Raw genomic sequence first — 19,789 nt, 5'->3', positions numbered from 1 at the left:
TCGCCATTATAATCATCAGTCTGCTTAAGTGTTCCTGTACTTTGGCCAAACAGTTATATTGAAATCTGCACATCAATGGGCGTCGCATTACAGCTTGTTGCCTTAAAGGAGCTGCCAGTATTAAATGGTTTAATGCGAGTTTTCATAATCCTAGTTGAGGCATTGTCCCTCTCTGAAACAGGAACCAAGGACGGAAGGAAGATACTCATCTTGTCCCATCGATAACGGGGCCGTTAGCTACGGGCCCAGGCTGAGATTCGTCGAAGGTGTGAACGAAACTCTCCGCGTCTTTTCAGTGCAACCAATTTTTAGTGTAACCATCCTGCAAATTGCATGAAAAGATTTAAGAAAATTACGGATATTTGGATTGCCTGACAGGAATTTTAACCTCACTTGTTCCGTAAACGACTCTAGGGCCTCAACGACTCCATCACATTTCTCGAATCATGTTCCCATGCCCAGCATTGGACATCTCAGTTCATGCAAACCGCACCGTAGCTCATTTGCCCAATGTGCATGGTTCTTTCATAACCCAATGAAAGTGAAACATTGCGAAGATGACGCTGTAGTGATCCGTTCACTGTAGCAGCGATGGACGGTAACAAAAGCCATATTCATGACATAAGTTTAGGAGCTTCTACATTAAATTTTAAGTTAACCCAATGATGTCTTTCGATTATTTCGGAGAAAGCATGTTACCTCTCACGGATGACACTACGAAACATCCATCAGCTACTTTTATCATCACAATTTATCCTAATGTCTTCTGAGTAGTATACCTCGTACATGGTGGTACAAGGAAGCGGTAAATTCTTAAGTAATAAACACAAAGGTAAAGAACATTAATTTAGAAGTTTTATCATTGAAAATAACCTGTGAAATACAGGCTATTAAGTGTTGCTAAAAAAAAGGCTTTGCAAAGTCCTACAAGATATCTGTTCAAACTTTTGCCCTCTTGGGATGAAATTCTGAAATTTTGAAAGACAATTCGAATCACTTCCATTGGTGCTTCTCCAGTCTTAGTTCTCACCTCAGCGATTATCGTTGGGCTAGTGGTATAACCTTCCCATTGCTTTTGAACATGCTCAGCTGCAAAAGTCTCTATCATATCTATTTTTCATTTAGACGTTACTTCGTAGTATTCCCTCTTTCACCCGCAAAGAAGTAATCACACCAACCTTTATCCACTGCATTCGTCGTTCATGTAACTGACCATAATTTTCATGCTCCCAATACCGAAAAATCGGTTTCTTTACGTGCCTAGTTATACAGAAAGGAGTCTCATCCACGAAAAGATTGTTAACAAAATTGGGGCAGTCATTAATCATTACCATAATTTTTCGCTGAAGTGTTGTATTCAGATGGATTCAGTTCCTGTACAACTTGAATTTTATGGGGGTTAACCTACGGATCAATGCAGAGTAGCATAGGCCATTGTTCGGCTTAGATTTAACATAGCCACCTTCTTCCTTATACATTGCCGAGGGCTCTCTCTGATTGACGCCCGAAATGTTTTTAACTTTTCCTGGGTTTCGTACCATACTTTGACCTCTTGGTGAAGTCCTTTTTGTAGCTGTACGTATCTTCTCGGAATTATCAATCCATTTATTGATGACGTGGCGAGATGGAACGCGCCCATGCCCTCCTGAATTGTAACGAAGTCGGAATTACCCAAGAGCAGCAGTCAGACTGTCGCCATTCTTGTGAAATACTTTCACGCAAATGCACGTTGTGATACTGGTTTACGACTATTAAACGGCAACTACTTTGCCGCTTAGAGATGCCGCTTCCATCTTTCTACCAACTCATCAGGGCTGCCACAACTACTTTCAAGGTTTCCCAGTACCACACTGCATATAGGTAGGTATGCCACCCCACTATATCATCCCCCATGAGCATGCTTTTATCAAGTCTTCACCGAACATGAACAGTTATAGTTTGTCAGTCCGCTAGGTTGAAATAAACCGTTAGCACAGTCTTTTGGATTTGATCTCAGTGCAAGATATGTACATTTGGCAGGCTGACTTCACAGTGACTGTCTCATCAAATGTAGGCTTTCACTGTAGAGATATTTTTTTCCAGTGTCGACTATTTTACTTATGATACCCCTACGCTGTGTTTTAGTGTGGAAGGAGTCCTGAGTGACCTTACCATCTCTGGAATCTCATCGCTTAAAGTGAAGAGAACTGGTAGAACCATCGAAGTTAGCGGAGACATCACTATGGAAGGAAACTACGAGCTGGCCGGCACTGTGAGAGAGGGCCGTCTGGACGGGGCAGGAGCAATCAGGTGAGGCAATTATCACTTCTTCTCTGGCTCATAATCTAGTTGCCGAGTAAATCTAAGAATGTAACAAGCAGACGAGGCTGGTGAGGCAATGGTGCGCACCTCATCATCCAGTTCGATTCGTAGTTGTCGAAGATACTTACATTAGTATTTTGCCAGTACGAACGCTAGATATGTTATGATATCCATCAGACTGTGTGACAATGTTTCGAGTTAAATTTTATATCTTTCTCCTGTGCATAACGGAATGAAAACATGTATCATAGTTGAGTCTGACTTGTCTTTAAAACTTGGACGATAATCTCTTCGTTTCCCTTGTCGTCCTCCACGCTCTAATACATATCTAGTACAGCATCACAGAAATGGTGCTTCACTGCACAGGAGCCATCACAGTTAATCCCCTCACATAGTTAGAAACTTACAAATCAACGCAGAGAAAACAAACTACCTTAGTACTTAATTATGTCATACGAAAACTCACTAAGTTTGTATTCGAAATACGTTTACGCATGCAGTGGACGAGCATGTTATCAAGTTCATTTCCTTGAACTTTGCCAAGAGGCAAAGCCTACGGAGTTCCACCGTAGCCAGATTAAAAAAAAAAAAATGCATAAATATTTTGACCAGTGGTCACAGCAAATGCATACTTGAGTGAACTCAGATCATACTACTTTGAAAGAGGCCAATATTAAGAGAACACATTTGATAAGAATGCAAATTTGCTGCATCATTTTATGTCACACCCTATACCAGAAGTTTTCCACAAGAACGTACAAGCTTCTCTATGTCAGTAAGTCGATTTGATGAACCGTGTCCACTTAAATGTGGAAACCAATGGATCACGAATGTTTCACGAAACATACGAATGCATTTTAATAAAGCGAGCCGTCTCACGCCTTCTGTGTCAACGAAGAATATTAAGTGTCTGTGATATTGAAAACTGTAGACGTATGAACTTCGAAAAGACATAAAAATAGGTTTCTCAGTCAGTTGTTTGTTGTTATCGGTTATTTCCTGAAAATCTGTAGACTCTTTTAATTTAAAAAAAATCGTCCTTCTGCTTTGGACTCTACATGACACTAAAGGTTTGCGTTTTATCGGCATAGCTTCACTCTTGTGGTGTTACTGTTTCAGCATAAATGCGCCTGGTTTTCAAGCCTCAGCTACTGCAGATACCACACCGATTGACGACACCACAGCTAACGTCAACTCTGTGCAGTTATCAGTGTCTGCACCGTCTGTTACGGTTAGTATTAGTTGTAAATAAGTGTTTCTCAGTTCATTGCACTGAGAAAAACGGACGTCTATTTTACTTAATGATGGAACTATCATTTTGAATAATAACAGATACTAATCCTTCTATCAAATACGTATCTTTATGCTAGCTTTATCATTACGACTGAAAACTGTTGAATGATAGAATTCGCATCACTTCATGATTTATTATAAAATATCTTATCAACTGAATATCCGAGTAGTGCAGGAGACCAGAGGATATATCTGCAAAACACTTCACGTGTCTTTTTTCGCTTTCCGTAAATCCATATCATCTAATGTGTTCATGTATTTCAGTATATTGAGAATACAGACTTTGTCCCTTCGCTCCAGGATACAGATATTCGAGCGACAAGTCCAGATCTGTCTTAACTCCCTCTCCGGTTGTATCCTCTGCTGCTGATATGGCCAGCCGCGATTTTCTCTTTTGTGCCAACCAGTTAATCTCAGAGTAGCACTTAGACAAAAATATCCTTGCTTATTTGCTGTCTATATTCCAATCTTTGTCTTCCACTACAGTGTTTACCTGTTGGAGGTTACACCGAGAGGTCTCAACACTTCTCATATCATCCTGTCACTTCTTATTGTCAACGTCTGCGACACACTCCCGTCCTTGCCATTTCTGTGTCATTTATTACCTTATCACGTCACTAAATTTTCGGCATCTTTCAGCAACACAACATTTTTAACACCTCCTTTTCTTTCTAGTTTTTCTTAGAGTCCATAGTTCACTTCATTACAATGCTGTGCTCCAAACGTACATTCTCTTAGATTCGTTGCTCAAATTAAGAACTAAGTTTAATACTAGAGGGATTATTTTAGCGACTAATGTCATATTTACTTGTGCTGGTCTACTGCTTACACCCGCCCTACTTCTTGCGTAATGTGTTATTTTACTTCAATGGTAGCAGAAGTCCTTCGTCTACTTCTTAGTCTTCAGCTGTGATGTTAAGTTTATTCCTAATCTATTACCTGTTATTCCATTTTATTTCGTCTTTCTTTGATTTACCCTCAGTCCACAGTCACTACTTATTAGACTGTTCATCTCATTTAAAACCTCCTGTAAATCCTTCTCACTCTCACTGAGGATAACTAAAACAACTACTGTTACCACTGATGCACTTTCATCTTAAATGTTAAACTCATGTCTTTTGGTTTCGTCTTTGCTTGATGCACTTTCATCTTAAATGTTAATCTCATGTCTTTTAGTTTAGTCTTTGCTTCTTCTACGTGGTGTTTGGACAACAGAGAAGAAAGAGTAATTGATTGTGTTATACCCTTTTTTAACGAACACCGTCTCCCTTGGTCTTCCGTTCTCACTATTCCCTTTTGGTTCTTATACACATTTCATATTACCCTCTACCCATGTAACTTATTCCTGCTTTTCCGAGAACTTCGAACAACTAGCATCATTTTAAGTTTCAGACCGCTTTTAAAATGGCAAATCCAATGAAGGTGTCTTTTCTAAATTCTTGCCTCCATTATCAATCACAGGTGTCTCTTTTGTGCCTTCACTTCTGCCTTGTTTCTTCGCCAGTCTCTGAAAGCTCTGTCAAACTCTGATAATACACTACTGGCCATTAAAATTGCTACACTAAGAAGAAATGCAGATGATAAACGGGTATTCATTGGACAAATATATTATACTAGAACTGACATGTGATTACATTTTCACACAGTTTGGGTGCATAGACCCTGAGAAATCAGTACCGGCCATAGTAACGACCTTGATACGCCTTGGCATTGAGTCAAACAGAGCTTGGATGGCGTGTACAGGTACAGCTGCCCGTGCAGCTTCAACACGATTCCACAGTTCATCAAGAGTAGTGACTGGCCTATTGTGACGAGCCAGTTGCTCGGCCACCACTGACCAGATGTTTTCAATTGGTGAGAGATCTGGAGAATGTGCTGGCCAGGGAAGCAGTCGAACATTTTCTGTTTCCAGAAAGGCCCGTACAGGACCTGCAACATGCGGTCGTGCATTATCCTGCTGAAATGTAGGATTTCGCAGGGATCGAATGAAGGGTAGAGCCACGGGTCGTAACACATCTGAAATGTAACGTCCACTGTTCAATGTGAACAAGAAGTGACCGAGACATGTAACCAATGGCACCCCATACCATCACGCCGGGTGATACGCAAGTATGGCGATGACGAATACACGCTTCCAATGTGCGTTCACCGTGATGTCGCCAAACACGGATGCGACCATCATGATGCTGTAAACAGAACCTGAATTCATCTGAAGCAATGACGTTTTGCCATTCGTGCAGCCGCGCGGGATTTGCCGAGCGCTCTTGGGCGGAGGTTCGAGTCCTCCCTCGGGTATGGGTGTGTGTGTTTGTCCTTAGGATAATTTAGGTTAAGTAGTGTGTAAGCTTAGGGACTGATGACCTTAGCAGTTAAGTCCCATAAGCTTTCACACACATTTCATTTACATTCGTGCACCCAGGTTCATAATCCCTTATCTTTCAATGAATAACAGTTCCTACCTCATATTGTCTTGCGATTCGTATAGTACAACCTCCGTAACACCTTCATCAAGATTTTTGTCTCGAATCTCTTGTGACTTGTTTCCAGGTATCCAGTCGCTATGATCATTCTATTTTTGTGGTTAACAGAAAACACACGACTACTACACTTGTTTAGCATATCTGGTTCGCTTCATAAGTTTTCACCAAGACAATACAAAATATTATTATATGTAATTCCTTTCCTTTAAATTATTTCGGGATCTAAAGAATTGTACTTCACATTCTTTCTGCTAACGTTTGCAATTGTCAACATGACTGTTGAAGTATGCTGTCGGGCGTTAAGACACTAAAACAGTCAGTTTGAAAAGTCACTTCCGCCTTATGAAAATGACTGGATTTTATGCGGTTTTCCCTAAGCTTATCTTACATCTGCTGTTTCCATATTAAGGAATTACCTTCCTGAATTGATTGCACATTATTCTTTCTGCTCTGCTGAAAACTAGGATTGATTTATTTGCCTAGGGATAGCGTCTTTGATTTGTAATCAAAACTTCCTCGGTCCTGGGTTCGAAATCCGGCACCGATTAAATTTTGATTAATAATCAGCAGTGGCGGGCGAAGACTTCCGGCCTTGTCAAAGAGCCGGGGGAGTAGACGGAGGTTCGGGGCACTCTCTTGTCCTTGGGGTGGCAAACTGCCCCTAAAGCCGGAAGAATCAGCGAAGATCAAAAAAATGGCTCTGAGCACTATGGGACGTAACATCTGTGGTCATGAGTCCCCTAGAACTTAGAACTACTTAAACCTAACTAACCTAAGGACATCACACACACCCATGCCCGAGGCAGGATTCGAACCTGCGACCGTAGCAGTCGCGCGGTTCCTGACTGCGCGCCTAGAACCGCAAGACCACCGCGGCCGGCAGGGAAGATCAGCGGCATGAGGATGAAGAAGGCAATAGAAACCACTGTATTAAAGACGCATAACGTGTATCCACAGAAAATGTGGCCTCTAATTGAAAAAAGTGTCGTGATGATCTCTCCATTGGCAAAAGATACCGGAATAGTTCCCCATTCGGATCTTCGAGAGGGGACTGCCGAGGGGGAGGTGCCCATGAGAAATGATTCAATAGTCAACGAAAGGATAACGTTCTACGAGTCGGGGCGTGGAATGTCAGAAGCTTGTACGTGGTAGGGGAGCTACAAAATCTGAAAAGGGAAATGCAAAGGTTCAATCTACTTATAGTACGGACAAGTGAAGTGAAATGGAAAGACGACAGGGATTTCTGGTCAGATGAGTGTAGGGTAATGTCAATAGCAGCAGAAAATGGTATAACGGGAATGGGATTCGTTATAAACAGAAAGTCCGGGCAAAGAGTGTGTTACAGCGAACAGTTCAGTGATAGGGTTGTTCTTCTCAGAATCTACAGCAAACAAACACGGACAACGATACTTCAAGTATGCACTCCAACATCGCAAGCTGAAGACTAAGAAAAAGAAAGTGTGAGGATACTGAAACGGTAATGAAGTAAACAAAGCGATATGAAAATGTAATAATCATGGGGGACTGAAATGCAGTTGTATGGGAAGGAGAAGAAAAGATTACAAGAGAAAGGTGGGCTTAAGACAAGGAATGAGAGAGGAGAAAGACTAATTGAGTTCTGTAATAAATAGCAATTAACTGCAGCGAATACTCTATTCAGACATCACAAGAGGTCAGACAGAGATTCTGAAATCCGGTACCGTATTGTAACGCTCTCGCTCTTTACGCAATTGGATAGTGCCTGACTATCTCTAGGTTATGCAAGTTAAATGCTTTGGACTATTCCTGAGCTTCATAATGTGTATTTTAGGTGGTCCTATTGTTTGTGTGTAAAGCTACTACAAATTGGAGCACAACTGGAAAGCAAAATTAACATTGTAGCATACGCTGATGACATTGCATTATTATCTGACAGTGAGAATGATTTGAAGCTTCTTACAGCACAATTAATTAAAGCCACAAATGGCACAGGCCTCCAGCTGAATACAGACAAAACAATGTACTTTATCTTATCCCGCTATCCATCAAATAATAATGTACTGCAAATTAATAACACAGCTTTCACAAAGACAAATGAATTTAATTACCTTGGTACAATAGTAACCTCTGACAACTCCATAAAAATTGAAATAGAATCACGAATTCAGAAGGCTAACAAATGCTACTATAGTCTCTTGACAGTTTTCAAAAGCAAGTTAATTTCTAGGAACACCAAACTACAAGTATACAAATCATTGATTATACCAGTACTCACCTATGGATCTGAAACCTGGACTCTCACAAAAAAAGAGGAAAACAGATTAAGAGTATTTGAACGAAAAATTTTGAGAAAAATATTTGGACCCATAAGAGATAGGATCAGTGATGAATGGAGATTGCTAAATAACAATGAAATTTACAAATTATATAAAGACTCCGATATAGTGGCCAAAATTAGAGCCAAAAGACTGAAATGGATAGGGCATGTCATCAGAGCACCACCAAACAGGACCATCAAGAAAGTGACTGAAGAGATTCCCACCGGAAGACGACCTCTTGGACGCCCACGCATGAGATACTTGGACAATATTCAAGACGATCTCAGAAAACTAGGACATGACAGACAGTGGCAAATTACTTGTAAAGACAGAGCAAAGTGGTTCAACATTGTCCATTCTGCAGCAAAAAGCCTTCATGGATTGTAATGCTTAATAATAATAATAATAATAATAATATTGTTTGTGTTGGTCCTATTGTGTGTTGAGTATTTTATGGTGGCTAATATACATCAGTGTGGCAGTGTTTCACTGCCTTACCAGGTCGGGCCATCTCGTTGTGCCCCTTCTGTGTGGTTTGTTCCCGGGATTCGAGACAAGCCTATTTTCGGATTGCTGCGACTTTTCGTAGAAAAGTCGAGTCGTCTATCTAACTCTATCCTTAATTGTCTGTACTCCTGTGATATTATGTAGGTATTCACGTCGGTGTGTAGAATGTATGAGTTTGGTGACATACCATCTGAGTTTCGGAAAAATATCGTCCACACAATTCTGAAGACTGCAAGAGGTGACAGGTGCTAGAATTATCAACTTAACAGCTCATGCATACAGCTCATGAAGATGCTGAAAGAATAATATACAGAAGAATGGAAAAAATTTGAATGTGCTAGATTACGATCAATTTGGCATTAGAAAAGATAAAGGACCAGAGAGGAAATTCTGACGATACGGTTGATAATGGAAGCAAGACTAAAGAAAAATCAAGACACGTTCAGAGGATTTATCGACCTGGAAAAAGTATGCGACAGTGTAAAGTGGTTCAGAGTGTTCGACATTCTGAGAAAAACAGGAGTAAGGTTTCGGGAGCGACGGGTAATATACAACATGTAAAGAGCCAAGAGGGAATGTTAAGAGTGGACAACCAATAACGAAGTGTTCTGACAAAAAAGGGTGTAAGGTATGTAGTTTTACCCTGTACAGTTCAATGTGTTCAAGGAAGAAGCAATGATGTAAATGAAAGAAAGGTTCAGGAGTGGAAATAAAATTCAAGGTGAAAGGACGTCAGTGATACGTTTCATTGATGACATTGCTATCCTGATTGAAAGTGAAGAAGAATTACATGATATGCCGAATGGAATGACGACCTAGTGAGTACAGAATATGGATTTCGAGTATATCGAAAAAAGACTAAAGTAATGAGCAGTAGCACAAATTAGAATTGCGAAAAGCTTAGGATAGGTGGTCACGAAGTAGATGAAGTTAAGGACTTCTGCTACCTAGGCAGAAAAGTAACTAATGACGGACGGAGCAAGCGTCACATCAAAAGCAGGCTGTCACTGGCAAAAATGACATTTCTGCCCCAGAGAAGTCTACTAGTATCAAACATAGGCCTCAATTTGGGGAAGAAATTTCTGAGAATATTCGTTTGGAGCACTGCATTATATGGTAGTGAAACATGGACTATGGGGAGACAGGAAAAAAAGAGAATCGAAGTATTTGAGATGTGGTGCTACAGGCGAATGTCGAAATTTAGATGGACTGATAAGGTAAGCAATGAGGACGTTCTGCGTAGAATCGTAGTGGAAGGGACTATGTGAAAAAAACTGAACGGGTGAAGGAACAGGAGGATAATACATCTGTTAAGACATCAGGGAGTGACTTCCATGGTACTAGAGGGAGCTGTAGAGGACAAAAATTGTAGACGAAGACAGCAAATAATTCAGAACGTAGGTCGCAAGTGCTACTCTGAGGTGAAAAAATTGGCGCTGGAGAGGAAATCGTGGCGGATCACATCAAACCAGCCACAAGACCGTGAACCGCCCCCCCCCCCCCCCCAACAAAAAAACAAACTTCACCTTTGATCGAACTCTGTGGAAGTTCTTTAGCCATGTGACCTCCTATTGAGAAATGTTTGCTATTGATATGAGGCTGAGAATTTTCCTATAGCCTTAAATGAGTTGACTTATATTATCTGTATTTCCGTATCTGTTGGGAAACGTTACTAGCCACAGGTAACTGCGAAGGGATTATTAATGCACAAACCATTTTAAGAAATTATCTTTTTTTATCAACTTTGTATGTACGTTAATAAGACTGTTAGAAGACAAATACGTACCGCAATATCACCATTTTTATTATTTCCCGAAAGTTTAATATAGGTTTTGGTGTTTCGTTGTTGAAAGCTATTTTTATCAATTTTTTTCAGATAACTTACGAGAACCTCGTACTGGACAGCTCAGGTGTAGAAGAATTTCTGAAAGACCTTTTGGAACATTAAAACAATAAAAAAGGTACTCAAACTACTGTTGATGCAATGCTTTCCACAATGTCTAATATCTAAATTTTGTATAGACACCTTGATCTTAATGAGAACAATGAATAACAGTGATACAAGGAGAGTAGATTCTTCTATTTGAAACATTTTTTAAATAAATATTGAGTTTATAGTAATAGAGCAACTCATGTCTTGTTTATGTAGGTGGACAAACGATGCAGATTATTTATTTATTTCACAATTTCTCTAGGTTACTGTGCAAAGTGCTACTGGCTGATCAAAAAGAGGAATAGCAGAAGAAGGTTTCCCATCAGAATTTGGAAAAATTCTACACTGGTGGTGGATTGGTGTTCAACATCATGTTCATACCTCAGACTTCATACCGTGTCTGTAATTTCAATTGCATGTTGTAAGAAAATAAAAATAAAGATTTAGCAAGTAAATGATTATGAGTGCATTTCACAAGAATTTTCTTACAAATTACGGACTTACGTAACAATTAATATTACGAAATTGCTAATGAAATGCTGAATTGTGGTATTGCAAAACAACGTGAGTCAACAGGAGAACAGTAGCAGGCTTTCCGTTTATTTATCAATCGGCATTAATTTGAAATTCAAACATTAGCTATTCACTTCGGTTTGCCCCAAGAAAACGTGGGCGAAGGAAGACTGCTGCTACCAACGAAGGTGTAGAAGTAATGGTTCTTCAGTCTGCTGCAATAAAGCCGTATTATTGGCTTTGTCCAAAATAGAGATGTTGCTTTTAAACAAAGAAGCAGTCTGCATATTCTTCATATACAAAAAGTATATGTTCCATGCATGTCTGTGTCAAGAACTACAAGGTAGTGATTTTCAGCGTCGTTTTGAATACTGCCTGTGGGTTATCCAGCAAGATATTAATTTTGGGTTGGAAGTATTGATTACTGATGAGACCACTTTCAGAAATCAAGGTAACGTAAATTTAAGAAACGTGTATTACTGATGAGCGGTAAACAATCACCGGCTTAATCAAGTGTTCAACCAACGGGAGTGAAGTGAAAAGGGGTGATATACCACAATCGGACAGCACATGATTGGCCCTTATTTCGTTGATGGTTCCATTCTTATTAGAAAATGTCCAATTAGAACTCGTCAAGTGATGTGGCTCTACCATCATGGATGTCGATGTCCTGCCCATAATTCTTTAGTAACAAATCGCTCGGTGAGAAGCAGTCCTATTAAGAGGTAGCCAGCACGATAGGCGTACCTGACGTCGCTAGCAAGTAGTTCACAAGGAGGATCCAATGATTGTGGAGGATATGAGAGGGCAAATTACTACTGCGTGTAACAGTATTACCGCGAATATATTGACAACAGTGAGTTGATCACCGATACACGAAGTAAGATACTATTGTGATGCAACTGGCTCCCAATTTGAAAGTAATTTTTAAAAAATTCACCAGTTTTTGTTCACAATCTTTGGTCTTACTCATTTCGTCTATTATTTTTACGTAACTTTTGCAACACTAGTCACTGCCAAGTAACATATCTCGATAAAACTTGACCACTCGCAGAAAGAACTGCTTAAAGTATACTGCAGAATTTCAGGTCAAGAAATATACAATGTCACGAAGAGAAATGGCACTTTTATTCAAAGACAATAATTATACTTAGGTCATCCGGACTTTACAAAAAAGGCGAGACATTGTTCTTAATAGGGTGTGTGATCAAAGAGACAGAAATACATGCTATGGAGCATACTCCCACGCTGCTGACGCAGTTAGCAAGGAGTTCTTGTGGCCAGCATGATTGGCAGCTGCTGCTCGTGACTGTCGATGTCCTGCAATGTGTTTTTAAAATGTATTGAATTAATGAGATTAATTTCTCGGCATGAATGACAAGCACAATAAGCTGAGCTATGCCTGCAGATAAGTTCCCATTAGTTCATGTTATTTTGGAGCGGGGGGGGGGGGGGCGGAAGTAGTTTCTATCTCCGCTGTAGAAGATTTGTGTTTACCCTTCTTTATAATGCTACGTTTGGTCGCCGTGTTCGCCTTCGAAGTCTTGACCGTGTTCCCATTGAGATTATCGGCTCTTCGTAATTTTCCAGAGTACACAGGTGGGCTTCAGTTCTTTTAATTATCGTACTATTTGAAATAACAACTCTCACGACCTTTCTGTTAATAAAACAATATTGTATTTTTCCAAACGGCGCACGTATGAAAAACATACTGCTCACTTATTCATAGCGACCCCAAAATGGCGGTGTACAATTACTCGCTTAAAATGGCGTGCTTCTCCTTCGTTCGCTAGCTGAGCAGGATTCCTTCTTTCCCACTACTGGTACAAGAAAAACTCCTCTGTTTTTCAACAACTGAAAATCTAAAATGCCTAATGGTAGGCATAGGCTCTATGATGGGCTAACGCTTCATGTTTTCTCTTTGCCTTTACAGAAGACGAAAACATACAATAAATGAAAAAGGTTTATCACAAGGCCAATACATCCGCCAGATAGATTCTCTTTCAAGAGCTCGTTCATCTGCGCTGGTTAATGCAATCGTACATTTTCATCCATGTCGGGGTCGAATGCATCCCTAAAAAGAGTCACGTGGGGAAGAAGTACAGTGCCACAACAGAAGAACGTCAACAGCAGAGACGCTGTGAAAGAGATAACGGTGTTATTTAGACTAACACACTGGGACCGTTAACCACAGCCATGGTATGGACTTTGTTGCAGAAAGTGACTGGCTGTTGATTTTTGTTTGCGGAGCTGAACTGTGAACATGATATTTATTGTCAAAATACTTACTGTGAGGACGCAAGCACACGTTATTCAAGAGTGATAATTTTAGTAAAGTGACACCAAGCGACTCAAATTTGTCGCCACGTGGTAATCCATTGTTGTGCGTAAAACTGTGACAATCTATCAATCAACCCAGTAAATCCCATTACGTCCTATAACAATTAAAGCAGTTTAATCGATGGGGCAGTGATGGGAAGAACAGTTATAGTTATTTACATTTTGTGATTAATTTGTTCATTTACGAAGTTGGTAGTCGCCTTATTTGCATCTTCATGCTGCCTCAAAGGTATCTGCTGGTCCTGGAGTGTCTGAGATTAGCAGACATGTTCTACCACATATGAGACAGAAGTAAATCACAGTGACGGATTTCTGGTTGCAGGCGTATCTTCGACACATCAGTCAATGTTTACATCGGAACTGAATATTACGCAGCAGGCATTATATAGAGATAGGTAACCATAAGAGAACGTAGAGACTGAATCAGTTACATCAGAATAACAACAATAATAAATCTAAAGGTATTACGTTTTGCATTCAAATACCAACTCTTACTTACAATGAAATGTTTGGAGTTAGCATCTAACTCAAGTAAAGCATTTCACTTGTTTTGTGTATGAAGTATCATATGTCTTTGGATTAAAACATTGAATCTAAATAAATATGAGGATTTGCGCGTTAACTTTGTTTGTTGGATATCAACTTAACAGTAACATTTACACCAATATATATTAAGACACTGAAATTGACATATCAGTCAATATGCTGCAGTAGTGATCTTACAAAAGACATGTCACCTTGTACTTTCTGTCTGATTATCAGTATTATGTATACAAACTCAGTAGATTCAGTGTATTAATAAAAGCTCAAACATTTTTAAGTTTACACAAGAAATTTAGTTCTAGCTACTTTAATATATAGTAACGCTGTAAGAACGTAGCTGTAAGATGTAGCACTTTGGCTCGGCTCTGAGCACTATGGGACTTAACTTCTGAGGTCATCAGTCCCCAAGAACTTAGAACTACTTAAACCTAACTAACCAAAGGACATCACACACATCCATGCCCGAGGCAGGATTCGAACCTGCCACCGTAGCGGTCGCGCGGTTCCAGACTGTAGCGCCTAGAACCGCTCGCCCACCTCGGCTGGCTGTAGCACTTTGAATGCGATTTATTTGCAATGACAGTTTTACAGTTCACCAGACATTTTTTCATATTTATGTTAGTGGTAGAGCATTTTACAGGCGTACTCCAGTAGTATTCAAGCATACTACATTTGTATTCCAACGTTAAGAAATTACTCTTGTCTTGGTCGTCAATATTTCTTCAGTTCTGTGGAATGACATATAATATGACAAAAGATGGAAAACAGTTTTCTGTAGAATGACGTATTATAAAATGTAACCTAAGACTAAGTGGAAAACCATTACCTGTATATGACGCAATGAGCTAACTTACATAGCTTAATGGATACACAGTATCTAGTCAGTTGTAAACATCAGTGGCCAAATTGGCTAACGCCATACAATGTATTACAAATTAAACTTCTTTTAGAGACAAAATATATACCAGATCACAAAAGATCTGTGACATATGGCTGCTTGATTACAATTAATTTGCATATCTCTGTAGCGTGTAAACAATAGATCAGTATTTAACACGCGTGTAGACAGGTACATTCTAATTTATCCGAATTGTGTAGCTAAGATCCAAAGCAGATATTTAAAGATACAGGATGTTATTTTTTAATGAAAAGGGAAAGAACTTTTGTTACAGCGTGTGTTATTAACAAAATATGTTATGAATCAGTCTGGTTACTGATGTTGCAAAGAATGTTTACAGTTAACTATATTCTCGGCGTTCGTTCCGTTATGCAACTCAGCCCATTGCACCATGCGCAGACAAATGTTTTCCATCTTCGCTCATGTTATATTTTGTATCACAGATCTAGTAATGCCGAAAGCGAAAGGCGTAAAAGGAGTAAAAAGTAAAAAAGAAATATTAGCGATCAAAACAGGAGTAATTTATTAGTGCCACACATTGTATCAGATTCCCTAAGGTAGTTCGTATCTACGGTAATGAAGCAGTCCTGCGTTATTTACTCAATAATCAGGCATATAAACTAATGTCCGTATTTATATTTTAAACACATTCACACAACTGTGCAAAACTCAAAATGACAGGACATCAAAAAACATCGACGAAATTATAAACCACATAAAAGATGTATACGTCCTGGATTCATCTATGTTGATGTCAGTCGATGTAGAAACCATGTGACCTACAGTTACACTCAAAGAAAAAATCAAGATAATAATATTCACAATTAATTACCACAGGAATACGCCTTAGAGCACTGAGATATAGCCCTAGAACTTTCACTAATCAAAACTACACTGAATTTAATAAAGAGCTCTACCTACACACAGGGTCTAAGGGTCTAGCGAAGCGAGGAACCAATTTACGAGATACAAACGCGTCGCCCGATCCCCGGCCACGAAAGTTAAAGATAAAGATGCGATCACCAAACTACATCTCTCATGTTCGGCGGCCCTATTATATCGCTGCGCCTACCTTCGTTGTGCGAGCTCTACACTATGTGATAAAAAGTATCCGGACGCCCCCAAAAACATACGTTTTTCATATTAGGTGCATTGTGTTGCCACCTACTGCCAGGTACTCTAAATCAGCGACGTTAGTAGTCATTAGACCATCGTGAGAGAGCAGAATGGGGCGCTCAGCGGAACTCACGGACTTCGAACGTAGTCACCTGATTGGGTGTCACTTGTCTCATACGTCTGTACGCGAGATATCCATACTCCTAAACATCCGTAGGTCAACTGTTTCCGGTGTGATAGTGAAGTGGAAATGTGAATGGGCATATACAGCACAAAAGCATACGGGCCGACCACGTCTGTTGACTGACAGAGACCGCCGACAGTTGAAGTGGTTCGTTATGTGTAATAGGCAGACATCTATCCAGACAATTACACAGGAATTCCAAACTGCATCGGGATCCACTGCAAGTAGTATGACAGGTGTGAGGCCAGAGAACTTGGATTTCATGGTCGAGCGGATGCTCACAAGTCAACCATCACGCCAGTAAATGCAAACGACGCCTCGTTTGGTGTAAGGAGCGTAAACATTGGACGGTTCAACAGTGGAAAAACGTTGTGTGGAGTGACGAATCACGGTACACAATGTGACGATCCGATGGTAAGGTGTGGATATGGTGAATGCCCGCTGAACCTCATCTGCCATCGTGTGTAGTGCCAACATTAAAATTCGGAGGTGGTGGTCTTATGGTGTGGTCGTGTTTTTCATGTAGGGGGCTTGCACCCCTTGTTGTTTTGCGTGGTACTATCACAGCAGACGCCTACATTGATGTTTTAAGCACCTTCTTGCTTCCCACTGTTGAAGAACAATTGGGGAATGGCGATTGCTTCTTGCAACACGATCGAGCACCTGTTCATAATTCACGACCTGCGGCGGAGTGTTTACGCGACAATAACATCCCTGTAATGGACTAGACTGCACAGAGTCCAGACCTGAATCTTATAGAACAGTCATTAAACTATATTTGCAATGGAATAAAATTCTCGCCCACTTCTAACAAGCTTTGCAGAAAGACACTAATCAAAAGTAAGGAATCAGACAGCTATTACTAACTTAAACGCCGCAATTTCAAATAGCTAAGCAAAAGAATCTCAGATGTGAAACTTGTTTACCAGGCTACTGTAAAAACTACAGTGGAAAAGTACTTTCTTATTTTAGCGGAGTTTACCATACAAAATGTCAGAGCGGGTCAGCTAATAAACTCACCGAAATGTTTTACAAATACTTAAAATGATTACAGTGAAAAGGCACTTTGATTACATTAGACTTGCCCCCTAAAATGCTTTACAAATACTTAACTGAAATTATTATAATGAAGAGGTACTCTGATTAAACTAGACTAACCCCACTAAAATGTCATGCGGATGACTGGAATGTTGTGGAACGCCGACTTCGTGCCAGGCCTCACCGACCGATATCGATACATCTTCTCAGAGCAACACTCCGTGAAAAATGGGCTGCCATTCCCCAAGAAACCTTCCAGTACCAGATTGAACGTATGCGTGCGAGAGTAGAAGCTGTCGTAAAGACTAAGGGTGAGCCAACACCACGTTAAATTCTAACATTACCGGTGGAGGGTCGTTTTCAGACAGGTGTCCAGATACTTTTGATCACATAGTGAACTGCAGGACACTTAACACGTTGTCGAGCTCAAGTGAGCTCTTAAGTGTCCTGAAATACGTAATAAAGACGTAAAATCAAATAATTTAAAATGGCATAAAAGGTCGAAACCTGGATTGTACTTACTAAACAATAAACCAGTGAAATGATTGTGCGTTCCTTTATAAATATTCGTGACTTTTTCTCAGCAACATAAAAAACTGTTTAACTTAACAATTTGTTCACATAACAGTTAAGATGAGCTACATCCTATCCTTTACTGAATTACAGATGCAAGGTTTTCCGAAACTATTCGTTGAAATTTATACAGGAGGTTGACAACATGAAATCAAATATACCTACTTCTGGTACAGCAGTTTTTGATGTTGAGGTAGTTTAGCACGGAATTCACAGGAATTGCTCGAGTGTGAGATAATTGGCCTGAGTGTACACAGTACATCGCCGGATTATTGACTGTCGTGTCCGTTCGAAGATACCTGAGATATCCACCAGGATGATACTGACAGCGATGGCTATTCTAGCGACGAGGTCTTCTTCTATTTCCACAACGGTTTCATACACCAGCTGCTTCATATACCCTCAGAGGAAGTAATCGAAAGACGTGTGACTGGGTGACCTGGGTAGCCAGGGCACAGGGCCACCTCTGATGATTGATCTATTTCCGAAGGTGGCAGTACGATGATTCCTCAAAGCAGTTGTGAAATGTGATGGCGGCCCATCGTGTTGGAAATACGAGTACATCCTTTGCCTAAAATTCAGAGGTCCATCCTCCAGCAGTTATGGTAAACTGAACACATCACCTTATATCAGTACCACTAACAAAATATTCCATAAGATTACAAGCTGCCTGCAGAGGTCGTATGTTCCTTATACAAATATGTTTGTTTTGATGTTTTCTACCTCCTGTATTAATTTGAACGAACACACGCAAACACTTAAAAACACAGAGGAATAGCAGACGCTTCCATAACTACAGAAACAAAATATAAGATGCTCGTATCTCAGAGCATCAAAACAAAAAGTACGCGAGGTATATCTGCCTCTACAAAACATCAAAACAGAATACACCCAATCTCAATGAAATGCAGTGATTTAAATATAAAAAACACACAAGTAGGAGAACATTAAGAATGAAAAAGAAAGCAAAAATATGAGTAAAAACTATAATTTAATACTTTTTAAAAGTAGTAATTTAAAATATAGGAACTGTTTACGTTCTTGGCAAACAGATTCGCAAGAAAAACCACATTGTTGCAGTGATCACCGAAGGTTCTTTGAAGTAAAGTGAAACGCGTATGATCTAACTAAGATTTTTTTAGAGTCTGAAAAGACGGTATACACACTATATTACTTGGATCTTTAGAAAATTTAAACGTCTCAGATACCTCCCACTCTTCAGCCTTTCTGCACTTATAATTTAACTTTATCCATCCAGTCTTTCACACTACATTTATATTCATCCTTTTCCACACAATCGTTACACAAATAGTGTATACTACAATGTGTCTTCCATTTTCCATAAATATATACTGACATCATTCTCCTTACACATTTCACCAGCAACAAAAACTGATAAATCCTCACTTGTATTGATTTCCGCATAATCCACAATTTCACTTTGTGCTTTCTCTGTCACCTCTAATACATGAACATTGCAGCGAGTTGTGATGCTTCGCATATCCATATAATAATAAGGAACAAACCCAACATCACACTTATCACAATTATTGCTCACACAAAAAAAGGCTTGCTTGTTTTCACATCTACAAAATGGTTCAAATGGCTCTGAACACTATGCGACTTACAGCTTAGATCATCAGTCCCCTAGAATTTAGAACTACTTAAACCTAACTAACCTAAGGACTTCACACAGATGCATGCCCGAGGTAGGATTCGGACCTGCGGCCGTAGTGGTCGTGCGGTTCCAGAATGAAGCGCCTAGAACCGCTC

At 39.9% G+C, this 19,789-nt stretch overlaps 1 protein-coding gene across 1 annotated transcript in view; it reads left to right on the top strand.

Annotated features, from left to right (window-relative positions):
* The window catches only part of LOC124775887, a 142,935-nt gene extending 131,736 nt beyond the window's left edge, over positions 1-11,199 (top strand). The window contains exons 3-6 of the mRNA XM_047250721.1: positions 2,125-2,289; positions 3,421-3,532; positions 10,755-10,839; positions 11,074-11,199. Of these exons, the coding sequence (XP_047106677.1) occupies positions 2,125-2,289; positions 3,421-3,532; positions 10,755-10,826 (349 nt within the window). The 3' untranslated portion in view covers positions 10,827-10,839; positions 11,074-11,199. The remainder of the gene's footprint in view (positions 1-2,124; positions 2,290-3,420; positions 3,533-10,754; positions 10,840-11,073) is intronic.
* Positions 11,200-19,789: the final 8,590 nt, after the last annotated feature.

The sequence above is a fragment of the Schistocerca piceifrons genome, chromosome 2 (assembly GCF_021461385.2).
Source record: "Schistocerca piceifrons isolate TAMUIC-IGC-003096 chromosome 2, iqSchPice1.1, whole genome shotgun sequence".
NCBI classification, from domain to species: Eukaryota; Metazoa; Arthropoda; class Insecta; order Orthoptera; family Acrididae; genus Schistocerca; species Schistocerca piceifrons.
This window is presented reverse-complemented; position numbering and strand designations above follow the sequence as displayed.